This window comes from Eutrigla gurnardus, assembly GCF_963514095.1.
Source record: "Eutrigla gurnardus genome assembly, chromosome: 15".
Lineage (NCBI taxonomy): Eukaryota > Metazoa > Chordata > Actinopteri > Perciformes > Triglidae > Eutrigla > Eutrigla gurnardus.
In genome coordinates this window covers 1,683,396-1,705,550 of record NC_139938.1, presented here as the reverse complement: position 1 = coordinate 1,705,550, position 22,155 = coordinate 1,683,396, and the positions used below count along the sequence as shown (strand labels likewise).

The window sequence follows — 22,155 nt, the reverse complement described above, 5'->3', positions numbered from 1 at the left end:
TGTGTTGATTAAAACTTTGAGTGGCCCGTCTTTTATTTTGAAGAGGACAATTGCGACACCGGGAGCATTTCCGGTGTCTCCGGCGTTTTAACGCGAGATTTGTAGTCATTTCACTTTTCTCCGAGGAAGAACATCGTAATTTCGGATTAATCGTGGACCGAATTAAACTAAGATGCATTTCAAAGTGCGGCCTTCAACCAAGGAAGACTGCAAGGAAATCTCGAGGATGATCTTGGTGAGGCCCGTTGCTCTTTGCTCACCTTAAAACGCCGTTGTTGTGCTTCACTAATGCAACGCTTAATGTAACCCCCCCCATTCCTTAGGAGTTGGCGGTTTTTGAAAAAATGTCCGACCAAGTGAAGATATCTCATGAAGGTAATTGTGCGCTTAATAACTGACTTTTAAAGATGCAGAGAAAATGACTCTAAAACGGTTTAAACTGGTACTAAATGACATGCATCCTCTGTTTTAACGCCATATACGTCATCAATTACACCTGTGATTTGCCTGCTGTGAAAAAGGTCTATAAAAGTACCAAGTGAATATGCACAGATCAGTAATCAGATTCCAGTGCGTGTGATAAGCATGCGTGGAGGGGAGTCCGGCAGGGTTGAATCCGAAGTAGGAGCACATCTCCGGGGGAACATTTTCCAAAACGTGGCTGTGTCCATGGAGCTACTTGCTGCTCTTTTCTTTATCATTCGTTATGCAATTTGATTTTCTCTAGGAATTACTCCACGTCTCCCTTAATGTTATATTATGAACGGTGAGTATGCTTGAGTACTCGGCAGTGAACATTAATACAACAGCCAGACGGTACAATATAGATGGAAGACTGCATGCAGGTTTGAGACATTCAGGATTTGCAAGTTTTTTTTATAGATTAGTAAAGGCATTCTACATGTTTGAGTAAATGACTTAATCTGGAAAAAACATGCAGATCTAGATATAACATTTGGGTATGTTCAGTAGAAGGTTCTTTAATTTCTGTTTGTCAACCTAATAGTCAACTTGGTAGCGATGCTGCCATTCTTGGTACTGAGCTTCATGTGTTGATGTTCTTTTATGTGTCTTGTCACATGACGAGTGCTGATGAATACTAATATTACATCTAATGTAAAGATAGTGGTGAGAATGATCTGTGTTGCTTTACTTCAGAGCTGGAGCAGGACGGTTTCTGCCAGCATCCCTTCTTTGAATGCCTTGTTGCAGAAGTGCCCGAGGAGCAGAAATCTAAAGAAGGTAGAGTTTGGATCCAAGCCTTTTCTGTCATAGTCTTCCCCGTCAGACAGGTTTAAACTTGTCAGCATCTTGCGCAGATAATTCATTTGATAATACAATCCGTAACCGGCAAATAATGACGAATGCTCAAGTGCAAACTCAGAAATCAACAGTGTGAGATTTTTGTTGGCATCCACTGACTTGAAATCATTCACCGTTATTTATGTAAGACAAAATAATTTATTCCACTATATATTTGTTGGGATTCAAACCTTTCTGATATTCCTCCTGCTTGTCTTTGTGATGGCTTGTTTCTTTTTGTCCAGGCAGGATTCACCGTTGTGGGATACGCCCTTTACTTTTACACTTACAGCACATGGAAGGGCCGCTCAGTGTATCTGGAGGACCTGTACGTGATGCCAGAATTCAGAGGTAAAATATGGATTGTGATCAACGAAGCCTGAAAAGAAAGATATTTAGTAGTTAAGTTTAGTTTTGAGGACTTGCTTGTGTGAATCGCTATTTCTTCATGTTTCTGTCACATCTTTTATCCCCAAGTAAAAACATTTCTTATTGATTTCCTTTACAGGAAAAGGCCTCGGCAAGGGTTTACTGTGCAAAGTCGCTGAGGTAAGAACGTGTTTTTTTTGTTGTTTATTTTTGGCCAATAAATCCCAGTTTTCCAGAAGCGATGGATCGTCTGTCCCGTGTGGAGAACAAGTCACAGTGCAAGCCTGTTTGTTTTTTCTCAGGTGGGGAAGAAGAAGCAGTGTGTCCGGCTGCAGCTGTCTGTGCTGGACTGGAACACTCCTTCCCGAGACTTCTACGCTGCTAAAGGAGCTCAGGACCTCACCGTCAGCGAAGGCTGGCACTGCCTACGTTTTGACGGACAAAACCTGGACAATTTAGTAAATGACGCTCCGAATGATTAACATTTGTGGTTGTATGAAGAAGTGAAATATTGCCTTTTATCAGGCATTTTAAATACACTCTGATCAGGTGATGCTGTGTGAATATTTTGTTAAATTTCCCAGAAACACGATGTGAATTGACCAGAGTAGATCTGACCCCAGATGTGACACCATATCCTTCCAGTAGGTGGCGTAGTTAAGCAACGTTGAATTTCTCAACTCTCCGAGTGTTCGGTGATAAAACGGACCACACATTCAGCTCCGTCTCTAGACTGATATCTGTGAGTGTCTTCTGCTTTGGTTGAATAAATCATAATCAAATCATTGGAAATGATTTATTTTTGTATAAAACATATTTAAATCCACAACATGTTAAATCACCCAAAAGAAAAACATTTGAAATATACACACGTGTGCTAAAAACATATAAATGCACAAAACTTACAAAGGCTGTGGTGACATGTTTTTCTTTAGTTTGTTTTTTACCCTTTTACTCAAGTGTTCTGGTTCAGAGTTGAGAGTCAAAATCCCACTGTGTAAAAGTTGTATACTTGACCTGGTAAACCCAGTATACTGGTTACAGTTACAAGTGACAGTTGCACATTTCCTTCATGATTATTGCACTAGAATCAGATTCTCTCCAGATTTATTTTTGAAAGACACAAAATTCTAGTAGGGTCTTTATTCCCCTTAAAACCAAGTAGATCTTTTCCTTTTTCCTTTTTTTGAGACCACTTCTTTTGAAATTTAAAGCACAATTACAAGACGTGTTGGGTTTTGTGGAAGGGTGTGACTCAACTTTGTTGACCAGAAAACCTGATGCCATGTTTTAAGATACATGAGTATAACAAAGGATTACAACACTTAACATACTAACACAAATGTCATAGACTTGGAACACAATTATTAAATAGTTTAAGGTGATCTGAGGATTTTATAGTTCTGATTGTTGCGTAGTCACAGTCCAAGAGTGTTAAACAGGATTTCTTTAATATCTTCAAACCTTTAAAGGTTTTTCTCATGATCAAGTCATCCTGTAGTGATCATTAAAATGAAAGAAAGGAAAAGTAATTGTGTGTAAAGGTGTGGTTATTAAAGGCTGTTAAAATATATTGGTATAACAACCAATTGTGGATATGTAATCCGTTCAAAGCTGCTCCCCCAGACTGACAGACATGTTGGCCGTTCATATATTTTCTCCGGCCCGACTTTTGTGATTGGACGGCGTTTTTACAGTCGTGCCACGGCCACAGATGACATTTAAAACCTTTTTTTTATGTCGGAGCATTTCATTTATTTAATGCTATCAGTATGTTACGAGGATTTCAAGTAATATAACAGAAAGTGTTTCTGAATAGAATCACCTACTCAACCTTTAAACTATACAGTGATCACGTGAGTGTTTAAAATGCTGACGCTGGCTTCCCCGCCCGCACCGCCGCCTCTCAGACGTACGCGTTTCTCCCATAGTTACTCGGGGCAGCCTGAGACGTCGCCGCGGTCGACAGCACATGTCCTCTGGAGGATGGTTGGTATGGATACGGTCTGAAACACGGAAGGCGCGCTTTCAATGAGGTTCTACTTCACCCAATGATCAGACGTTTCAGTGACACATACTCACATTTTTTCCTTTGGTGTGTTGACTTTGCAAGAACACATGAGGCACGCTCCGCCACAGATGGCAAGTACGGCTGAAGACCAGCCGATATACAAGCCCTCCCCGATCTCATACCTGTTGATGCAGATGTCGTACAACATTACACATTGTTTCTGTGTTACTGAATCCACGGTAAACTCAATGACATGGTGATGCAGGATGCATTGACTCACTTTGTCCCCGGATAAAACTGGTCAAAGAACTCCTGTGTGATGTTGGCTGCATACCAAGATATGGCAATCATGGTGCAAATCCCTGCAAAACACACACAAAAAAACATTGTTTACTTGAGACGAGTGGGATGTTTTTACAATGCAAACAAGGGAAGGTAACGAGCACATGGTCAACATCATGTTTTTAGATAGTAAAGTGATGTTGGGAATGAGCAGTTTACGTCTGCTCTACAAGCCTTATATTGTTGTAATAAAACAATATTAACATTTCAAATGAAACTGGAGCATTTTGTTTGTGCAGTAAAAGGTCCCTGAGATGACCAGTGTCACTTTCTGTTCTTTTTTGTAGTTTAACAATGTGACCTATTCTCACAATCCAAATGCCTTCACTAATGGCAGCTTTTCAGCACGTTTGTTGGAGTAGGGATAACCTTTTGAACTTGTGGCTCATTTTCTGATAGCTTGTCTTCTGTACACAGAGATCCGAGTGCCAGACATGATTTACCTTTCTAGCTATTTGGTGTGGTGTGGTGGCGTGCATCCTCCTGGGGATATCTGCATATCTACAAAGGGACCTTTCTCCATAAAGCACGGCACATTTGAGGTCACCAAACATTTGATCATGTTTTTTTCGTCTAACATGACCATGGAATCGACCAACAAGTCTTTACCCTGCAGTAAAAAGAACACTCCTCCGATCGCAGTGACCCTTCCCTTCAGCATGTAGTTTTCGCCTCCTATTTTTGAGCACTTCATCCCTCCGAGCGTTGCCACGAGCCCAAACGTCCCGAACACAATGGCAGCGATCATGAGTGCCCGGGAGGCCTGAATGTACCCTGTGTGCAAACATTAAAAAAGAGAATAACATTTATACTTGATATATATGATTTCATTGTGAATTTCCATCAATTGAAAATGAAAAAGCCATCAAGGTAGAGAAGTGAAAATAGAGCCTGATTTTAAAAATATATGGGAATTATCATGTAAGAAACAACTACTAATCCTTTATTTTAGCAGGGGGGACCTTATGATTTATGATAACATACATTTTTTTCATTTAAAAACAATGTACACAAAAAAACGTGTCGTATAAGTGATGGAATAAAACTATTTGTTTCTTAACAAAATATAAGTTTAAGTGATTCCAGTATGTTTTAGTGCCAATTTAAGCATTTAACCATAATTTGATGATTATCGGGATGAATCCCAATGACTTTGGCCAGGATGTTCTACACATGCAGTATATCTGAATATTCACAGTCTAAGCATTGAAACAAGTCGATGCAGTTCTTCTTATTGCCTTAGAAATGCTTTGCTTCTGCCAGGTGATGCTAACAGTTACAACAGGACAAGCCTGATGCAGGTGTGAGCCCCCTAGAGGCCACTGAGACTAGGCTAACCCTGGTCTAGAGGCCCACTGAGACTAGGCTAACCCTGGTCTAACTGGTCTAGAGGCCCACTGAGACTAGGCTAACCCTGGTCTAACTGGTCTAGAGGCCCACTGAGACTAGGCTAACCCTGGTCTAACTGGTCTAGAGGCCCTGTGAGACTCGGCTCACCCTGATCTAACTGGTCTAGAAGCCCACTGAGACGAGGCTCACCCTGGTCTAGAGGCCCACTGAGACTAGACTCACCCTAATCTAACTGGTCTAAAGGCCCACTGAGACTAGGCTCACCCTGGTCTAGAGGCCCACTGAGACTAGGCTCACCCTGGTCTAAAGGCCCACTGAGACTAGGCTCACCCTGGTCTAGAAGCCCACTGAGACGAGGCTCACCCTAATCTAACTGGTCTAAAGGCCCACTGAGACTAGGCTCACCCTGGTCTAGAGGCCCACTGAGACTCGTCTCACCCTGATCTAACTGGTCTAGAGGCCCACTGAGACTAGGCTCACCCTGGTCTAGAGGCCCACTGAGACTCGGCTCACCCTGATCTAACTGGTCTAGAGGCCCACTGAGACTAGGCTCACCCTGGTCTAGAGGCCCACTGAGACTACTGAGGGCAGAACCCTCTAACACAGATATACAACTTCAGCCACAACACTTAACAAATATATTGTCTTCAATCTAACCAAAAAAATCTGCATTTTTCAAACAATTAATTCTAGTTATATACCTGAAGGGAGAGAATTTCCTGGTTAATACGCCAACCTTTTCCATCCCCATCATAACGAAACAGAAATGTACCGTTTATGTATGGAACTGGAAAACATGTTTCTGCCTGTGGTGAGATGAGGGTCTGAATAATGTAACTGCAGGACTGAAGACGAAGGCTGGGCATTTAGTGTCATGTGTTTGTAATGTATTTAAATGAATGGGTTAAAAAAAAAGGTAATTAACAGTCTCCAAACAAACTGAAGTAATATTCTAAGTAATAAGTTAACATTTGTTTTATTTTTTTCCTAAGTATGTATTTGTCTAGGATGTTGTTGTGCTTGTTTAAACTCTCATCTTATCATATCTTATATTACCCGTCTTTACTACAGATTATAGCCAGTACGATAGATTGCACCTGATAGGCTTTTAAAGGTACACTAACGTCCTTTCTGGATTGAGGAACACAAAGGCAAATAAGAGCAGACATTCATCCACCGTTTGATCAGCTGAATCCCCTGTGAATCTTTAAGAGTCAAACTTGTATTGTACGTAACATCCTCACCTGTATACATTCAAGATGAATTACAATGTGTTTCTTGTTTCCCCCCCTTTTTTATACAGTTTTTCTCGTTTGGTACGTCACAGCCTCCGACATCCAGACCCCCTGAGCAATCAGCACAAACAAAACCACTTCTGTGTTGGCCACATACCATTAAGTGCCAGCAAAGATGGAAAATCCCGGCAGTTGTGAACTCCCGTAGAGTCGGTCGCACAGGACATCCATAGGTTCTCGTAGATGGTTGATGTGGTGATAACGTTACCGTCCACCGAGGAGACCTTCCAGTATCGGTTTGGGAGGGCGATCCCAACCATCAGCCAGGCCAGAAAACCAAGGAAGAAGGCCAGCGCTTCCACTATGGCATTCATACTCCCTTTTGTGTCTTCTGTCCGACCCGTGTAGTTATCCGGGAGAATTCAACGCTTGCTACAAACAATGACTCCGAGCTATCTTCCTGTTGTCAGCCCTAAAGACTCAGTGTGCCAGACCAGCTCCCACCGAGCCCCCAGAGGACCACGAATCAATGATTCATTGCAAATAACCCACTTATGATTGCTCCTATTATTCTCAACTCTATTGAACCCTTTCAAAGAGTCTAAATGTTTACCCAACTTCAGGGACAACGGGAGGTGAAGTCCAACCTTTTCGAGCCCGCTTGCTAACGTCTATAGACTTAAAGCTATTCGTCACCTTTTGACGTTTGCTTTGAACACCGTGTCAACAATATCAAACCGTTATTGATGGGATTGAAGTCACGTTTGTGGCTTCTCGTGTCGCCCTGCGTTCAAGGGATGATGGGTAGCTTAGTGGCACCGAGGGGTGAGGGTGCATCCCCGCACGCTGACCCGCAGATGACAGATAAACCCTGTTTGCTCGTCTGACAACTGAGCCCAAAAAGACTTGTGACCATTAGTTTAACAAACGCAGCCTTGTTTGTTATCGGGGCCTTTATCATCCTGGTGATGAAGTACCACCGCAGCCTTCTGACCACAAAAAAAGCATTTTACTTGACTCCACAAATGGTTCAAACCTAAACACAGGGACTTAGAGCCGTTTGACTGACTGCTTTAAGTCAAAGTTGACTTTGTAGACATTTCTAAAGACATAGTTCCAGTCTCAGCAGGAATAACGTACAGCTTCATTTTAAATATGTAAAATGGCATGTGCATTGCATTAAATACAGTGGAAACAATGAAAGATAGTGTCCCAAGAAGCGACCGTGCTATGTAAGGATACCCTTATGGAGCTATGATAAACCTTACTGTTTGTAAGGTTTATGAGGTCATTTGGTTTTATTGTGTTCACCTGAAAATACAATGTCATCCAGTTCAAGTACAATAAGATGCAGTATGTTGTTAGAAATGTTGTGGTACGTACATTCCCCTCATACAACCTCAACAGAATAAACTTTACAAGCGTCACAAACTTCACCTAGCTGTTGGATCACACGGCCCATGTAATGTACGGCACCGGCACTGCATTAACTATGTATGTCATTTTTCTTTTTTAATGTGTGACTCTCTGATTATGTATGTTATTATGGATAGTTAATAATTTATAATAGTAATAATGATTTTCTAAGAAGAAAAGTACGTGCCTCAATCAGATATTAATTTCTCTCAGTGTGACGTAGATTAGAAAAATGCACAGTCAGCAGCTACATGACACTGAATCGTCATCAGAGAAAATGTGAAAGCATATATGATAATGTGAAAAATATGAATAGAGGCACAGGATATAGAAATATATATATATATATATATATATATATTAAAATGTAATAAATAATAATAATATATATATATATATATATATATATATATTATTTATTAAATTTTATTACAAAAGATACAAAAAAGTAACTTTTCCAAGAGATTATAATAACATGAAACTGTGTGATCCGGCTTTTAGACCATTTCGACTTTAACTTACCTGGCAGTGCAAAAAGGGATGGAAACTCACGACAGTCATAGATCCCCGTCGAATCACTCGCACAAGACATCCAGAGGTTCTCATAGATTGTGGAGGTTGTAATTACGCTGCCTTCTGTGGTGGATTCCTTCCAATACTGATCTTCTAGTGATATGAAAATCAATATCCAGCCCGCAAAACCTAGGAAAAGTGCTATAACCTCGATGATCTCTTTCATCTTGAAAGTAATCTTCTATTAATAATTAGCAAACTAATAGATAATATCTCTATATCTCTGTGAGGAGCTCTATTCGCAACTTCTGTGTCTGATGTACATTTTGGGAGAACTGAGCTGATTTTCTTTTCCCCCCTCGTGCACTCAAACCTGGACTAATTTGAACATTGATTTGTTGGCTGTAGCTACACTATAAGTCTGCTATTCCCGCCCAAAATTGATGACATTTCACGTGCCTGGCACGTTACCATAGAAATGTAAGCATACAATGAGGTTTTTTTCTTTCCTCGTTTGATTGGCAGCGGAGGGAGAGATAATCTCTTGTAAAACAGTTATCACAGCTTTAAATCCACGAGCCAAAAGGCAGAATCATTTGGCACTGATTGCTTTGAGGCGTCTTCAGGAGGTAGTTAAGGTGACAAGTCATTGCTTTATTCAGAAGCAGTGTTTTAAGCAGAAACGTAGTTCTGATTGTCAAATACGTTAACGCTTTATGAAGGATGAAGTAAGCAAGTTTGATGAGGTGATTTAACGAAGCAACGTTCTTATTGTCCTGTAGATTTACTCTTCTCACATTCTTCTTTCTTTTCTTCCAAATCAGTTTCTTCTTCACATCATCTTGTCCTCCCGTCTGGATCCCGTTTCTGAGGAATTGGTAGCTCGGGATTTTAGGGAGGTCATTTAAAGTTCCATAAGTAAATACTCATGGGGAAATAGTGAATAGAGGGCAAAGCAAACACTGAGAGCTGGGTATGGTGAGCGGGGTGATTTATTGGAGGCAGAAAGTGGCTATTTTAGTACTGGTTAAGCATTAACAAGTCTGCAGCGGGACAAAAGATGCGTTGAAATTCTTTCTCTTTGTAAATACATTTTTTTTGTACTAGAGCATATAGATTTGACCCTGATGAAATGCTGTATTGACATATTACAGTGCTGTCACCTAGAAGACCACATAGGCTGCTCTAACACGCCCTTATAATGTTTACCTCTATACATGAAGCAACATATGGAAATAGTCAAACATGCAATATCTAGAAGTACGCATGTATTTCTGTACACCTGCACTGCAAAAACGTGCTCAATACCCAAGACGTCTTTTCAAAGTAAACACAGATGTTTACCCTTTGTTTGAGTCGACCTATTCTTTGTTTATGGGAAATTTCACCATTTACAGTCTATCTTATCAAATGTGAATTCTCTTTTGCCAGCCAGTAATCAGATGCACAGTTCAAAGTACTGTCATATACTTACAGTATTGAATAGGCATTCAGGCTTTAAATCATAATCTTATGTCTGTTAATATGTTATTGCCTTGCCCTTTAGTCATGTCCGCGTTGACCTCCTCGCTTAAAGGGAAAGTTCGCTCCAAGCCGAAGCTTTTTCAGCTTTGCAGACTCTGACACTGGCCGCGACCAGAAGTCGGCACTGCCACTGAGGTATTCAGCCACACAACCGACTTATTGTGATTAGAGTCATTTTTAATCTCTCAGTCATTTGATTTTTAAGCATTTATGTTAATACCTGACTGTAGAATTTTGTAGTTTTAACTAACTGTTCAATGGGAAGATGCTAAACTGCTTTAAAATGTTTTGTTAAACTTTTAATCTTCCATCCTTCCATTCCATACTTTGTCCAAAGTGAATTCCCTGGGCGTAATTATTTACATTTATCCTGGAAAAAGTTCCAATCTGTACCTTGTAACAGAAACATTTTTTAATAATAATAATAATAATAATAATAACAACAACAACAATAATAATAATAATAGATTAATACCATTTTTAATGTGATTTGATTGAGAGAGCAGTGTTTGAGACGTTTCATTTTTAAATAATATTTAAAAGCACTGATTTAAAAGAATGGAAGAAGTGAGTGAACAGCAGCCGCTGTTTGACCGTGTTTTGCTGCACAAAATGATACTGATCAGTCAGCGAAGCATCTTTTTGGGCATCAAGATGACTTTGATCATTTCGAATATAACGTAACTGGAAAAACCAGCATTTCTCCACGGACCTAAGTTTAGAAGGTGATTTGTGTGTGGGCTCAGTTCAGTAATGTGCTCTCAATAAAAGCTGTTCAAATAATGTGACGTTTGCAGAACGCTGAACAGTCAGTATTTGTGTGCTCGATGTAATAGAGTTTCGGTAAAGTCACTGTTTCAATATGGTCTGATTGATTAATATGATCACAGCTTTTTGTGTCTCGCTCTCAAACACACAAACTTGTCCACACGGGAGCTTGAAAAATCCTTTTGGGTGGGGGTGACCCCCGGTGACTTTAGAGATCCCCTGACTTCCTCCAGAGCCACCATGGTCTTTACATCAGTTCTTAAGGAAATATATATGATGAATAACGAATCACCATCAGCCTCAGCTGTAGACTTTGTTTAGTTTGAATTGACGTGTTAATATGCAAAACTACCATAGTAACCATGGTAACCATGGTACCTTCATCGGAAAGTTAGCATCGTCGCTGTGAGCGTGTTAGCAGGCTGATATTAGCGTTTAGCGCAAAGCATCGCTGTGCATGACTCCAGTGTTTCCCAAACTGTTTTTGGGGACCCACTTTGTAAAAAGGCCAAACCTTTGTGACCCACAGCAGGCCTCATCTATTTGGAGAAGATCTAATTGAATGTTCCTGACCATTTATAGTGCAATTTCCACGTAACTTTTACAGTATCTTCAATAGGAAAACCAGCCTTTTTGAAGGGATGTATGTGTGATAAATCCCAACTTTGTTTTAATGCATGTGTTAATGAAAGAATATTCACACGTAAGTCTGTGGAAGAAATCCTGCAAATTAATGGCAACCGTAATCCGATCTCCTGTGACCCGGGAATGACTGCTCTACACTCTTAGTCGTGTTAAGCAACAGTTTCTTTTCATTGTTTTGTGAAAGTCACACTTAACAGTCATTTTTTACCAATGAACTCTGAGGCAGTAGTACTGGCAGTACTTAGGACATAACGTTTTTGTGAAATAAGTTCAAATAGAGTAAAAGTAAATCTTTAGATTTGCCAGTGAGACGTACAGTACACCAGACAATGGTAGGTATAATAAAATATAATTTAACATTCACTTTTACTGCCGAATCGCTCTCAGTGTTAATTTTATATTAACTTTGAAACTTAGACATGAACTGCTTTGTGGTTTAATCATTTACCCCGACGGTAACCCAAAAGAATGAGCCAATTTAAATAAAGAAGTGAAAATAGAAACTTTGCAGTATTGTTATCTAAAAGAGAAAATCCAAAACTGGCCACTTTCATATACAGATAAATAGTAAAAAAATAAAAAAAAAGTTGTGATATGCAGTGTGATATAGTCGTCAGTGTTTCTTGCAAATTTCAAATTCATATAGCAGAAGGATTTTCAATAAGCCGTATTAAAGGGTTATTAAACAGAGGGTTACTAATATGCTAATGAAGATACTGATTGATATTAAGATGATATATGATGTATAAATTATTATTTTCAGGTATGTATGTATGTATGTATGGAATGTACTTAACCGTATGCTATGTTACCTACATGTACCATGCATGTTATGTTTTTATTTGTATATTTATTTCTATTCGCATTTTGTTTCATTTTCAGTGTACTCTGTATGCCCGGATACGTTGACTTTACTTCAAGAATTTGAGGCAACCGATTCCACGTAAACCATTTAAGTAATGAAGGCAAAAGGGTTGATAACTATTTCAGTTGAACACACTTACACACTGTCATTTGTACTTAAATTCTCTTGGAAAATCAAATCTACTTTCCAAACATTCAACTCAGCATTTTAAGTTACACTGACTATTTTTTCAAATTGCATTCAGTTTAATTTACTAAAGATTTTAAGTTGTGAAAACTTAAAAATATATTCCCCACCAAAATCTTGACTTGTGTTCATAAAATATATATAAACGAATAAACACAAAATGCAGGGCAATTTGATTGAAAGTCACATAATACATCAAACAGAAATACCACTATGAAAAGATTTGGAATCGATTTCACATTTGATGGACAATTTGCTGACAGACTTGCATTTGAAGACACCATGTTAGGATAACTTTGTAATATCACACAAGTTCCCTTCATTATATATAAAACTGACGGTTTTAGGGATTTTATGGTTGCATTGAGGAACATTTTGATTCATGACGCTTTTTCAACTAGCATTCTTCCATCAAATGCTATTATTTAGATCTAGAAACAATAAAACCTGTATAAAATACAGCGAGAGAGGCACATGATCCTCCTTATTCAGGAGGTTTGATTAGCACCGAAGTCCGCCGCTGATTGCTACTATCATTTCCATTCTCTGCCTCGTGACATTTTAACTGCATCACAGTCCAAAGATTCCTATGATATTTTTTATAGGATTATTTTATATTATATATATTTTTTTAATTCCTACAATAATAACAACATAGACGGATTGCCTGTTAAATTGTTAAATATGAAATGTGTACTTGTGTGAGCAGTAGAGCCATGGAAAGAAGACTAAACACATGTTTGTGCTGTGCACGATTTTATTGATTGCTTTTAATACTTCTTTCTACAATTTTTTGCAATAATAACAACTTGAATACTATTTGTTATATAATAAATAAATGAGGAATAATTACATACTGTTAAAATGTCAGTACAGTGGATTGTCTTTGGTCCAAATGATGTTACATAAACATTGCATGTTGTTTCTATACAAAATAACTTAAATTTAATTTGTCCCTAATTAATAAACAAAAATATTGATAGACGTGGGAAGATTACAGCAGTCACAATTAGTGAAACACCATTTCCATTTTTTATTACATAGTATTTATAATATATGTTTACCATGCAGCCACATTAACACTATACATATTAGAATATAGGTACATATAAAATAATATTTAAATAATATAAATTCATAAAATACAGATGAGGATTAAGAGGATTATTAACTGAATCTAAATGTGTTTGTTTTAAGATATTCTCCCCTCTGCTCCGTTTCTACTCAAAGGAGCACGCATCCTCCACCCTTGCTTTCCACGTAGCTTGGGTCGAGGTCACAAGGCAGCTTGCCGTTCTCTCCCCAGAGATTCATCTCTCCAAACACGCCCGTCTCGATCATCTCGTCCTGCCACGGGATCGGGACGTTTCCCGAGGAGAAGTCGTTGTAGAACTCAGCGTCCTTGTTATCCAGGACGATGCCTTTGATCGAGCTGAAGACGCCCACATCGTCAATATCCTTGGCATAGACCATCCTCGGATCAGGGACAAACGGTGGAGGCAGCATCCCTAGAGATGGAACACAGAGGAGGAAACGCATGAGACTTTGTATGTCCCCACCTTTTGTGCCGTCCACATCCTGAGTTTGCTCTGTACCTGCTTCCAAGCGACCCCAGTTAATCTCTTTGAAGAATGGCTGATTCTTGAGCTCCTCGCACTCGTTGTTTTTGAACCCGAGGCGTTTGGCCGGGTCTTTCTGCATCAGGCCTTCACAGAAATCTTTGCACTGTTTGCTGAAGTTTGGCGTATATGAAACTGGATCATTCAATATTCTGCGTGCTACCTCGTCATTCTCAACCTGAAGAAAGAGGACATTATATGTTGTATGTATAATTCAGCACAAAAAAAATGGAACTGGACAAGAGCAAACAGGTGAATTGAGGATATTTTTGCCCATGAAGACAACTGTATGTCCGTTTTACATCTTTTGTACCTTCTCTCCTCGTACTCTAAAGGGCCCTTTGGCTGCAATCATCTCATACACAGTGACTCCCAGCGTGAAGTAGTCCACCGAGTAGTCGTACTGCTTCTTCTGGAGCAGCTCTGGAGCCATGAAACCTGGATTCACAGACAACGGGATTTCACACACACTAGGCAATAATAATAACCTGGATGATAGCATTTCCTCTTCATTGGGACAGTTTTGTTTCACTTAATATTAAAATATGGATTTGTTTCCTTACCTGGAGTTCCTGCATATCCAGTAGTTGTGTCTTTTCCTGGTGGAAGTTCAACAGCCAGACCCAAATCTGACAGACGGACATGTCCTGAGTAAAAAAGGCTTTGATTACAACAGTGGTACATCGCTGAAGTCATAGTATGTAAAAAAAAAAAGAAGAAAAAAAAGGTCATAGCATATTGTTTAGGGAATTAAATTAGCACCTGCCAAAGAGGGCAGTTGACCTGAAATTCTGACATCCAACAGAATGTCAGAATTTCAGGTTAACAAATATTATTTTTAAATAGCTTATTTTAAAAAGGGTGTGGGATTACGGCAATTATCTATTTCTTATTTCATCAGTCTCATACCGCGGATTCAGCTTTAAAAAGCATTCTACGCAGATCTCAAAACTAATAAAAGGCCAATGTATAGAATGTCATAAAAGTCATTATGACGTCATAGTATAGTATGTCATGAAAAGTAGGCATGTCGAAAAAAATTGTATAGCATGTCAAAATGTCAATGGATACAATGTTGAAAAAAGTAATACTCATAGTAAAGTCCAAAAAGCATATTTCTATTGTGGTCCTTTGGTGTAAGTCTGTGTTAGACGTGTTTGAGTGAGTATATGATCACAATAAATCGTAATAAATTATAAAATAAATTAATGTGAGTGTGTGTGTCTGAGACTGTGCTCCTTTTAGCGACTTCAAAGTAAGGAAGTATTTAGAATTTATTCAATTTCTTATTTCATATTTTTAGATTCTCAAGAGTGATGACGACTCCCATTCATTTGATTCAGTTGGTACGGGGGCTGACGTGATCCAATCCTCTGTACCAACCTGCACCCCAGCACGTTATTGGCATAGGTTACCATGGTGATTTTCTTTAGTTAAGAGTAAGCCACCGTCATGGTTCAAGCCCATTAACTTCTTAACCAATCAATCACTGCTTTACCTTTACCTTACTTTGTAATCCTGGACCAGAGAGACTGAATAAAGCAACATTTTGTTTTAAACGCCTCATACATGAAAAGCAAACGGTGGATTGGTGAGGAGAGGCCGGTGGAGGAACTGGCTCACCTGCATCGTCCAGCAGCACATTCTCTGGTTTCAGATCTCTGTAGATGATTCTGTGCTGGTGAAGGTGCTCCAGCCCACAGATGATCTGAGCTGTGTAGAAACACGCTCTCTTCTCATTAAAACCGGGATTCTTCTCATCCACATTGTACATATGAAACCTGCGAGAGAGGGTGGGATGTTACAGGAGGTCTGAAGCCTGAAATCAATAGTGTTGAAGGGGAGAAGCTACACAAGACTCCTTTAGTTATTCTCTGACTATGGTGCACCTGAGGGCCTGGTCCACATGTCAGCTACTTTAGGCTGATTAGTAGAGATGAGAGGATATATATATATATATACAGTATATTTACTTAAAGCTGTATCTAACGTTTATTTCGAGCACCTGAGGTCTCCACCATTCATGATGGTCATGACAAGGCAGAGGTCGGTCTTGGTCTGGAAGGCGTAACTCAGCGTCACAATAAAGCGGCTGTGAACTTTTGCAAGGATGCGCTTCTCCACAATCGCTCCCTAAACGCAAATCAAACATCAGAACACGATGAATCCAACAACAGCAAGAATATACAATGTCAGATATTAGGAAGAACTAAAGCCCCGACACGCTTTTGATTTGGTTGTATTCTAAATGCTGGCTCTCTGACATGGTTTTATGAGGCCGACCATGTGCTGCAGGTTTCTATTTTCAAACCTCGGCAGGTGATTCCAGCAGATGACTTCTTACGCTCTAACTGATTCTGAGCCAATCGGATGGAGTCTAGCTTGTAAACCTGTAGATTTAACAGGATTAGCTAATTAATTAAACGCTACACCTGTGCTTTTCTTTCTATAACTAGTGTCTATTGTATCTTACTGTCTTCATTAACGTCAGCAGGTAGATGTGTGCTATGAGAAAAAAGGATGAACATCAAGTAAAAGCTGTCTGATCGGCCGTAACTGAAGACCCGTTTGGGCAGAACTTAAACACACTTAAATGGCGTGGACTTGAAGATGTTTTAGAAGTAGTGGGCTTCGGTGGTTTCGGCCTCTGAGCTGCTTTGTGAGGTCTTAAAAGGTTCTTTGCTCCTCCGTTTGTGGTCAAAACTAAATCTCTGGTCTCACTTGGTTAAATTCTCTCACAACCTGTCCTGTGTTCATTCCTGTGATTTCACTTCCTGTTCTTCCTCTTTTGATTGACACTATGACTGGCTGTAGGTGGGACACCGGGGCTTTACCTCGTAGCCTTTGCGTTTCTTCAGCCTCTTCTTCTCCAGCTTTTTGTTGGCGTACATTTTGCCCGTTGCCTTTGCCTGACAGGCAAACACTTCCCCAAACCCCCCTTTACCCAGGACCCTGAAGTCCATGAACCACTCTTCGTCAAACGGCTGGCTCTCCAGCCATTTGAACTGAACAAAACGCAGGAAATACATGCTGTCCTTGAAGCCGTCCATGGCCTTCTTCTCCAGGTGTTTGAACAGCTGCTGCTCGCTCTCTTTGAACAGGTCGCCGCGGACGTTCTTGAAGTCTTCCACAACTCGAGCGACGGCCTTCTCCTCCAGGAAGCTGCAGAAGCTCTTTGAGGCTGACTTATAGTACTTATTGACCATTTTCTGGGCCTTCTGCTCTCTCTCCGCTTCCTGACAGATGGTGTAGTCTTCGATGTCTTTCCACAGCTCGGCAGCGCTTTTATGGGTGGCGTCGCTCTCCAGAAACTGCTGGAAGAGGCGCTTGCCGATGGGCTGTTTGACACACATGCTGCCGAAGGTGGTGTCCATAGATGTTTTCATGTGTTCACAATCTCTGATGTGCGGCAGCTTCAGCCTGGCGCGCATCTTCTTGTCACGCATGGACGCCGCTGCCGCTCCGTCCACGCTGCCACGGGCCGAAACGTAGGCGGAGTTGGCCACCACTGTCTCCAAACCACCGATGTCCATGGCTGCACCTTTGTCGGGCACAAAACCATCAAGAAGGTTCATGAGAGGGGCCTTGACATTTTAAATACATACAAAGGGATGCATTTCATCTGCGATCATATTCTATTCTCGATGTTACAGATCTGATTTGACCTCATCCGTCTTTTAGGGTTTACTTGAAGTGAGGACTTCCATGACACCAGCACCAGGTTACAATCGTATTCCATTTTCTATCATTAAAGCACTTTTGTTAAAAAAAAAAAAAAAAAAGCCATACAAGACAGGGCTGATAGTTAAATATAACGTCATAGTATAAGTATAATAATGTGTGGCATCGATCACCAACATGGAGTGGTTTCTATTGGTTACTCTCTTGGATTTTCAGCACATTCATTTCCCCAGTGTCTTCCTCATACTCCGAGCCTCACTTACTCTTAGAGAACACAGTGACAACATTGAGGACTTTTTTTCAGGTAAGAAAATATTGAAGGTGGAGCAGGAGTAATGCTGTGATCTGCTGCACCCTGCTGTTCTAAAGATAAAGGTCCCAGAAGAGATCTTTCTATTTCAGACGCTATAGGCAGGCCAAGAAATTAAGCTTGTGTGCATTTGCTTGTGCACACAATCACGCCAAGCCAAGGATTTGGGGAGCTGTGAGCAAGGAGAGCATTAATGTTTATTAGCTCGTAAGGTCTTTCCCTCCCGCAGCCTGGTTCCTCTTCTGTCTTCTACATTCATCATCACCTCCCTGATGTGGTCATTTCATTTACAAAGGGTATTTCCCATCCTGCATTTATTGCAAGCAGAAGAAGTTGTTTCCTAGGCCTGCTTCTTGCTGAATTCTTTATTTAACGCACAGTTTGAGGATCTGCTCTTACATTTCTTTTAAATCTACTGACATCATACTGCAGGCTGTGCAACGTGTAGAAAAAGAAGTGTCCCTGCAACAAAAGGGTCTGAGTGTATATTTCATGTATATAAGCTGCTCTGTCTTGACCTGGAACATGAAGTGCTGAAAGTGATACTATTGGCTGTGGGTCTTTCCTGACTCACACATAATCCAATTAACAATGACTGTTGATACCAGAGATGATTGACCTCATTGTTAATTAACCTACATTGTAGACTTGCTTCTAAATATATTTAAACAGTTGGAGGGATTATTGTCATTTCTTATCATAACACCTATTATTACATACATATAACACTGAACACGGAACAATTTACTTAAATTATTAAAAGAAAAAGTACTCATTGTGCAGTAAAATCGATGCTGTCAGTGTTTTACTATTATATATATATATATATATATATATATGCTATAGATGCTATGCTATAGATGCTATATATATATATATATATATATATATATATATATATATATATATATATATATATATATATATATATATATATATATGATAACATTAGAGCTGTATTCATTTATATATTGGATTTTACTGATTTTACTCACACACACACAATACATAATGAAATATTGATCATGAAAAGGCATAATTAAGGAAATATTTCATGTGCAATATTTTATGGCAAAACCAATAAACAATGCAACATCAGTAAATATGTTTTCATTTCAGAACAACATCATGGTCATAAAATGAATATTGATGTAGCAACACTCACCGTCTAGTTTCTTACTTCAACCGGGGAGTCAGATAAGAAGTTGAGTGCAATAAATTAAATCCAGCTGGGAAACATCCAACTTATATATTTTCCTTTCTTCCTTTTCTTCCATCAACCACAACAAAAATAAATCATCTGTGTCCCGTTGGGGTCTTGAACACACGTCCTTTCTTTGAAGTCTGAGACTCTCCCTTTCTAGATCTGCTTCCTTGTGGTGTGTTGAGACGGGTTGGGGCATCACGTCGAGGTTTACCTGCACCTGAAATCCTACTCGTCGTTCATTAGCTGGCGGGGATTACACCCTGACATTATTGGAGGGAGCAACTCGGCAGATGCTATTAGTGAAACTCAGGAGCAGGAGTGATTACTGATGAGGCGCTAATTAAGTAAATATACAAAGCCATGACCCTTAATTGATACTATTCTGGATTGATAGTTGTCATATTCTTTCATCTAAGTTTTGAATCATAGCACGATGAAGTCACAGGCTGCAGACTGAACGTGGATTGTCTTAGATGACTAAGAGCACAACGACACTGCAATCATAACATAATCTTTGAACTGAGTTTAAGTGTATGAGAGCAACTGTTTCCATTCATTGTGGATGCTGCAGGTGAATCCAGATCTTTGTAAAAGTATTCATGCAAAGAAACGATGTGGGTCCGTTTCGGGTAAGAGGATTGAGGGAAACAGAGAAGAGGTATTTAGATCGGCCACCAGAGAGGACAGACACTATGCCAAACAGCAGAGCAACATTTAGAGATGAAATAATTGGTAGATTTGTTGCTTGCAAATAATGCAGCTGCTGGAAGTTGACTATTTAATGGTGACAGGAAAGGGAGGGAAATGCACAGAAGATGGCAGCAGTTTGAGTCACACCAAATGCACTACTTTTAAGACAGCAAATTACATTGTTACAAAGTGAAACGCTATTTCATCACTTTGCAATTTCACTTGTGCATCAGCCACAATCTTAGTAATAGCCGTTGACTAACTTCTTGCATGAAAGTTCAATAGTTGTGTTGAAATGTGAGCATTTAGCAAGCTTGCATTAAGAGTTTGGCACATTGAAATTGAGTTGAGAGAGCAGAGCGAAAGCAAATGTAAAATACCTTCAAATGTGTTAATGTGTGCATGTTTTTAAAAGTTAAATAAATAATGGACAGCGGTGACAGGAATCTGGAAAGAGGTTAGATTTGTTTTTTTGTAATGAAAGTCAAACAAATAACTGACTCAATAGCAGAATTGTTTGACCCCAAAAAATCAAATGTAGTCCTATTTATGCCTGTTTAAACCCACTTCCTGTCCTTTGCTTCAGACTGGGGCTGTTCAAAAGACCCTGAGCCCAAATCCTATTTAAATGGGAGTAGAGGTGAAACAGATTTTGCGTTCATGTGTAATCCAGCTCAGTGAGGAAGACCAAGTCTCTCAGTGAAACACTTATACATGCATCGATCTCACCACCGAGCTTTCATTCGTCAAGTCAAAGGTGAGAGCACAGAAATGGTGTCACAACATCTTAAGACACCTTGAAAGACATCAATGTCAACCATCGTCTGGATTTGAATGAATTCAGTGTAAAGCAAAAATCCCCATTACATTTGCGGCCACATTGGAGTTGTTAAAATGCCTGTGATCCTCCGGCAGCTGAGCTGTAGGCCTTAATGTGCATCAGCTGATTAAACAGAGATGTGTTTAAAAACAGAACTAGAAGTCACTGTTCTGGCTCAGACAATAATCTCTAATTGAGAGTGATGGTGCTGCCCTGGTGACCCAGTATTTAGCTGACTGATGTCACTTCACTTCACACGTCTCATGATTTTTTTTTTTCATCGTCATCTCCTCTCGGAGGATGGTGCGATCACTATTGGTGCTTGCGTCCCATGCACCTCTGTGTCTGTCCATGGCTAAACTCGCACTCTGCTGCAGCAAACACAACAATAATAATATTTGGGGTAGCCAGTTGCAGTATATTATGTCATAAAAATGAAGTCGTAGTATAGTGTGCCATAAAAGTGTGATTAAAAAGCCATAGTGTCATAAAAACATTCTAATATTATTATTATTATGTCATTAAAAAAAGTATGTGTGGAGTTTGCATGTTCTCCCTGTGTGAGCATGGGTTCTCTCTGGGTTCCCCCCCCAAGCCCCTGAATACAGAGTAGAGAAGTAAATGTAACCCGAACCCCAAACCCAGACCGTGTTCCGTGTTCTTTAGCGCCTCCCAGAGGGGAAAAGTAGGAACAGGTAGTGTCATAGAAAATGTAAAAAAAACAAAAAAAATTATACAAAAATAAAAGGCATAATATAGCATGTTATGAAAAACTTCTGCATGGTATGTCACTAAAAATGCCATAAAAGGTCATAGTATATATGTTTAAGAAATCATCACAGTTATTTCAATAGACAGCAATTTAGTTTAAACTAGTTTGAACTACTTGTTCGAACACTAGCTTTTCCCAATTTGGGGCAAAAAAGTATTTAGTCAGCCACCGATTGTGCAAGTTCTCCCACTTAAAATGATGACAGAGGTCTGTCATTTTCATCATAGGTATTAGGTACACTTCAAATGTGAGAGACAGAATGAAAAAAAATCCTGGAAATCACATTGAAGGATTTTTAAAGAATTTATTTGTAAATTATGGTGGAAAATAAGCATTTGGTCACCTACAAACAAGCAAGATCTCTGGCTCTCACAGACCTGTAACTTCTTCTTTAAGAAGCTCTTCTGTCCTCCACTCGTTACCTGTATTAATGGCACCTGTTTGAACTTGTTATCTGTATAAAAGAAACATACAAGACCATTGATAATCTCCCTCGATCTCTAACTGTGGGGTCAAAATGATCATGAGAA

At 39.6% G+C, this 22,155-nt stretch overlaps 3 protein-coding genes across 3 annotated transcripts; 1 reads left to right on the top strand and 2 right to left on the bottom strand.

Annotated features, from left to right (window-relative positions):
- Window positions 1–86: 86 nt before the first annotated feature.
- Window positions 87–3,203, top strand: LOC311025738 (thialysine N-epsilon-acetyltransferase-like). Its single transcript, XM_084028823.1, has 6 exons — window positions 87–235; window positions 324–375; window positions 1,159–1,242; window positions 1,552–1,653; window positions 1,811–1,851; window positions 1,974–3,203. Exons 1-6 carry the CDS (start codon window positions 173–175, stop codon window positions 2,151–2,153), a joined length of 522 nt encoding a protein of 173 aa, XP_083884949.1. The 5' UTR covers window positions 87–172; the 3' UTR covers window positions 2,154–3,203.
- Window positions 3,204–3,577: 374 nt separating this feature from the next.
- Window positions 3,578–6,985, bottom strand: LOC311026103 (claudin-15-like; the record flags this gene model as incomplete). The annotated part of the gene is made up of 5 exons (XM_084029436.1): window positions 6,767–6,985; window positions 4,634–4,798; window positions 3,963–4,044; window positions 3,754–3,864; window positions 3,578–3,677 (listed from the first exon to the last, which is right to left on the bottom strand). The coding sequence occupies exons 1-5, from the start codon at window positions 6,981–6,983 to the stop codon at window positions 3,578–3,580; spliced, it is 675 nt and encodes a 224-aa protein (XP_083885562.1). The 5' UTR covers window positions 6,984–6,985.
- Window positions 6,986–13,375: 6,390 nt separating this feature from the next.
- Window positions 13,376–19,491, bottom strand: grk1b (G protein-coupled receptor kinase 1 b). The gene is made up of 8 exons (XM_084029763.1): window positions 19,302–19,491; window positions 16,980–17,686; window positions 16,151–16,278; window positions 15,769–15,926; window positions 14,709–14,792; window positions 14,459–14,583; window positions 14,122–14,323; window positions 13,376–14,034 (listed from the first exon to the last, which is right to left on the bottom strand). Exons 2-8 carry the CDS (start codon window positions 17,676–17,678, stop codon window positions 13,751–13,753), a joined length of 1,680 nt encoding a protein of 559 aa, XP_083885889.1. The 5' UTR covers window positions 17,679–17,686; window positions 19,302–19,491; the 3' UTR covers window positions 13,376–13,750.
- Window positions 19,492–22,155: the final 2,664 nt, after the last annotated feature.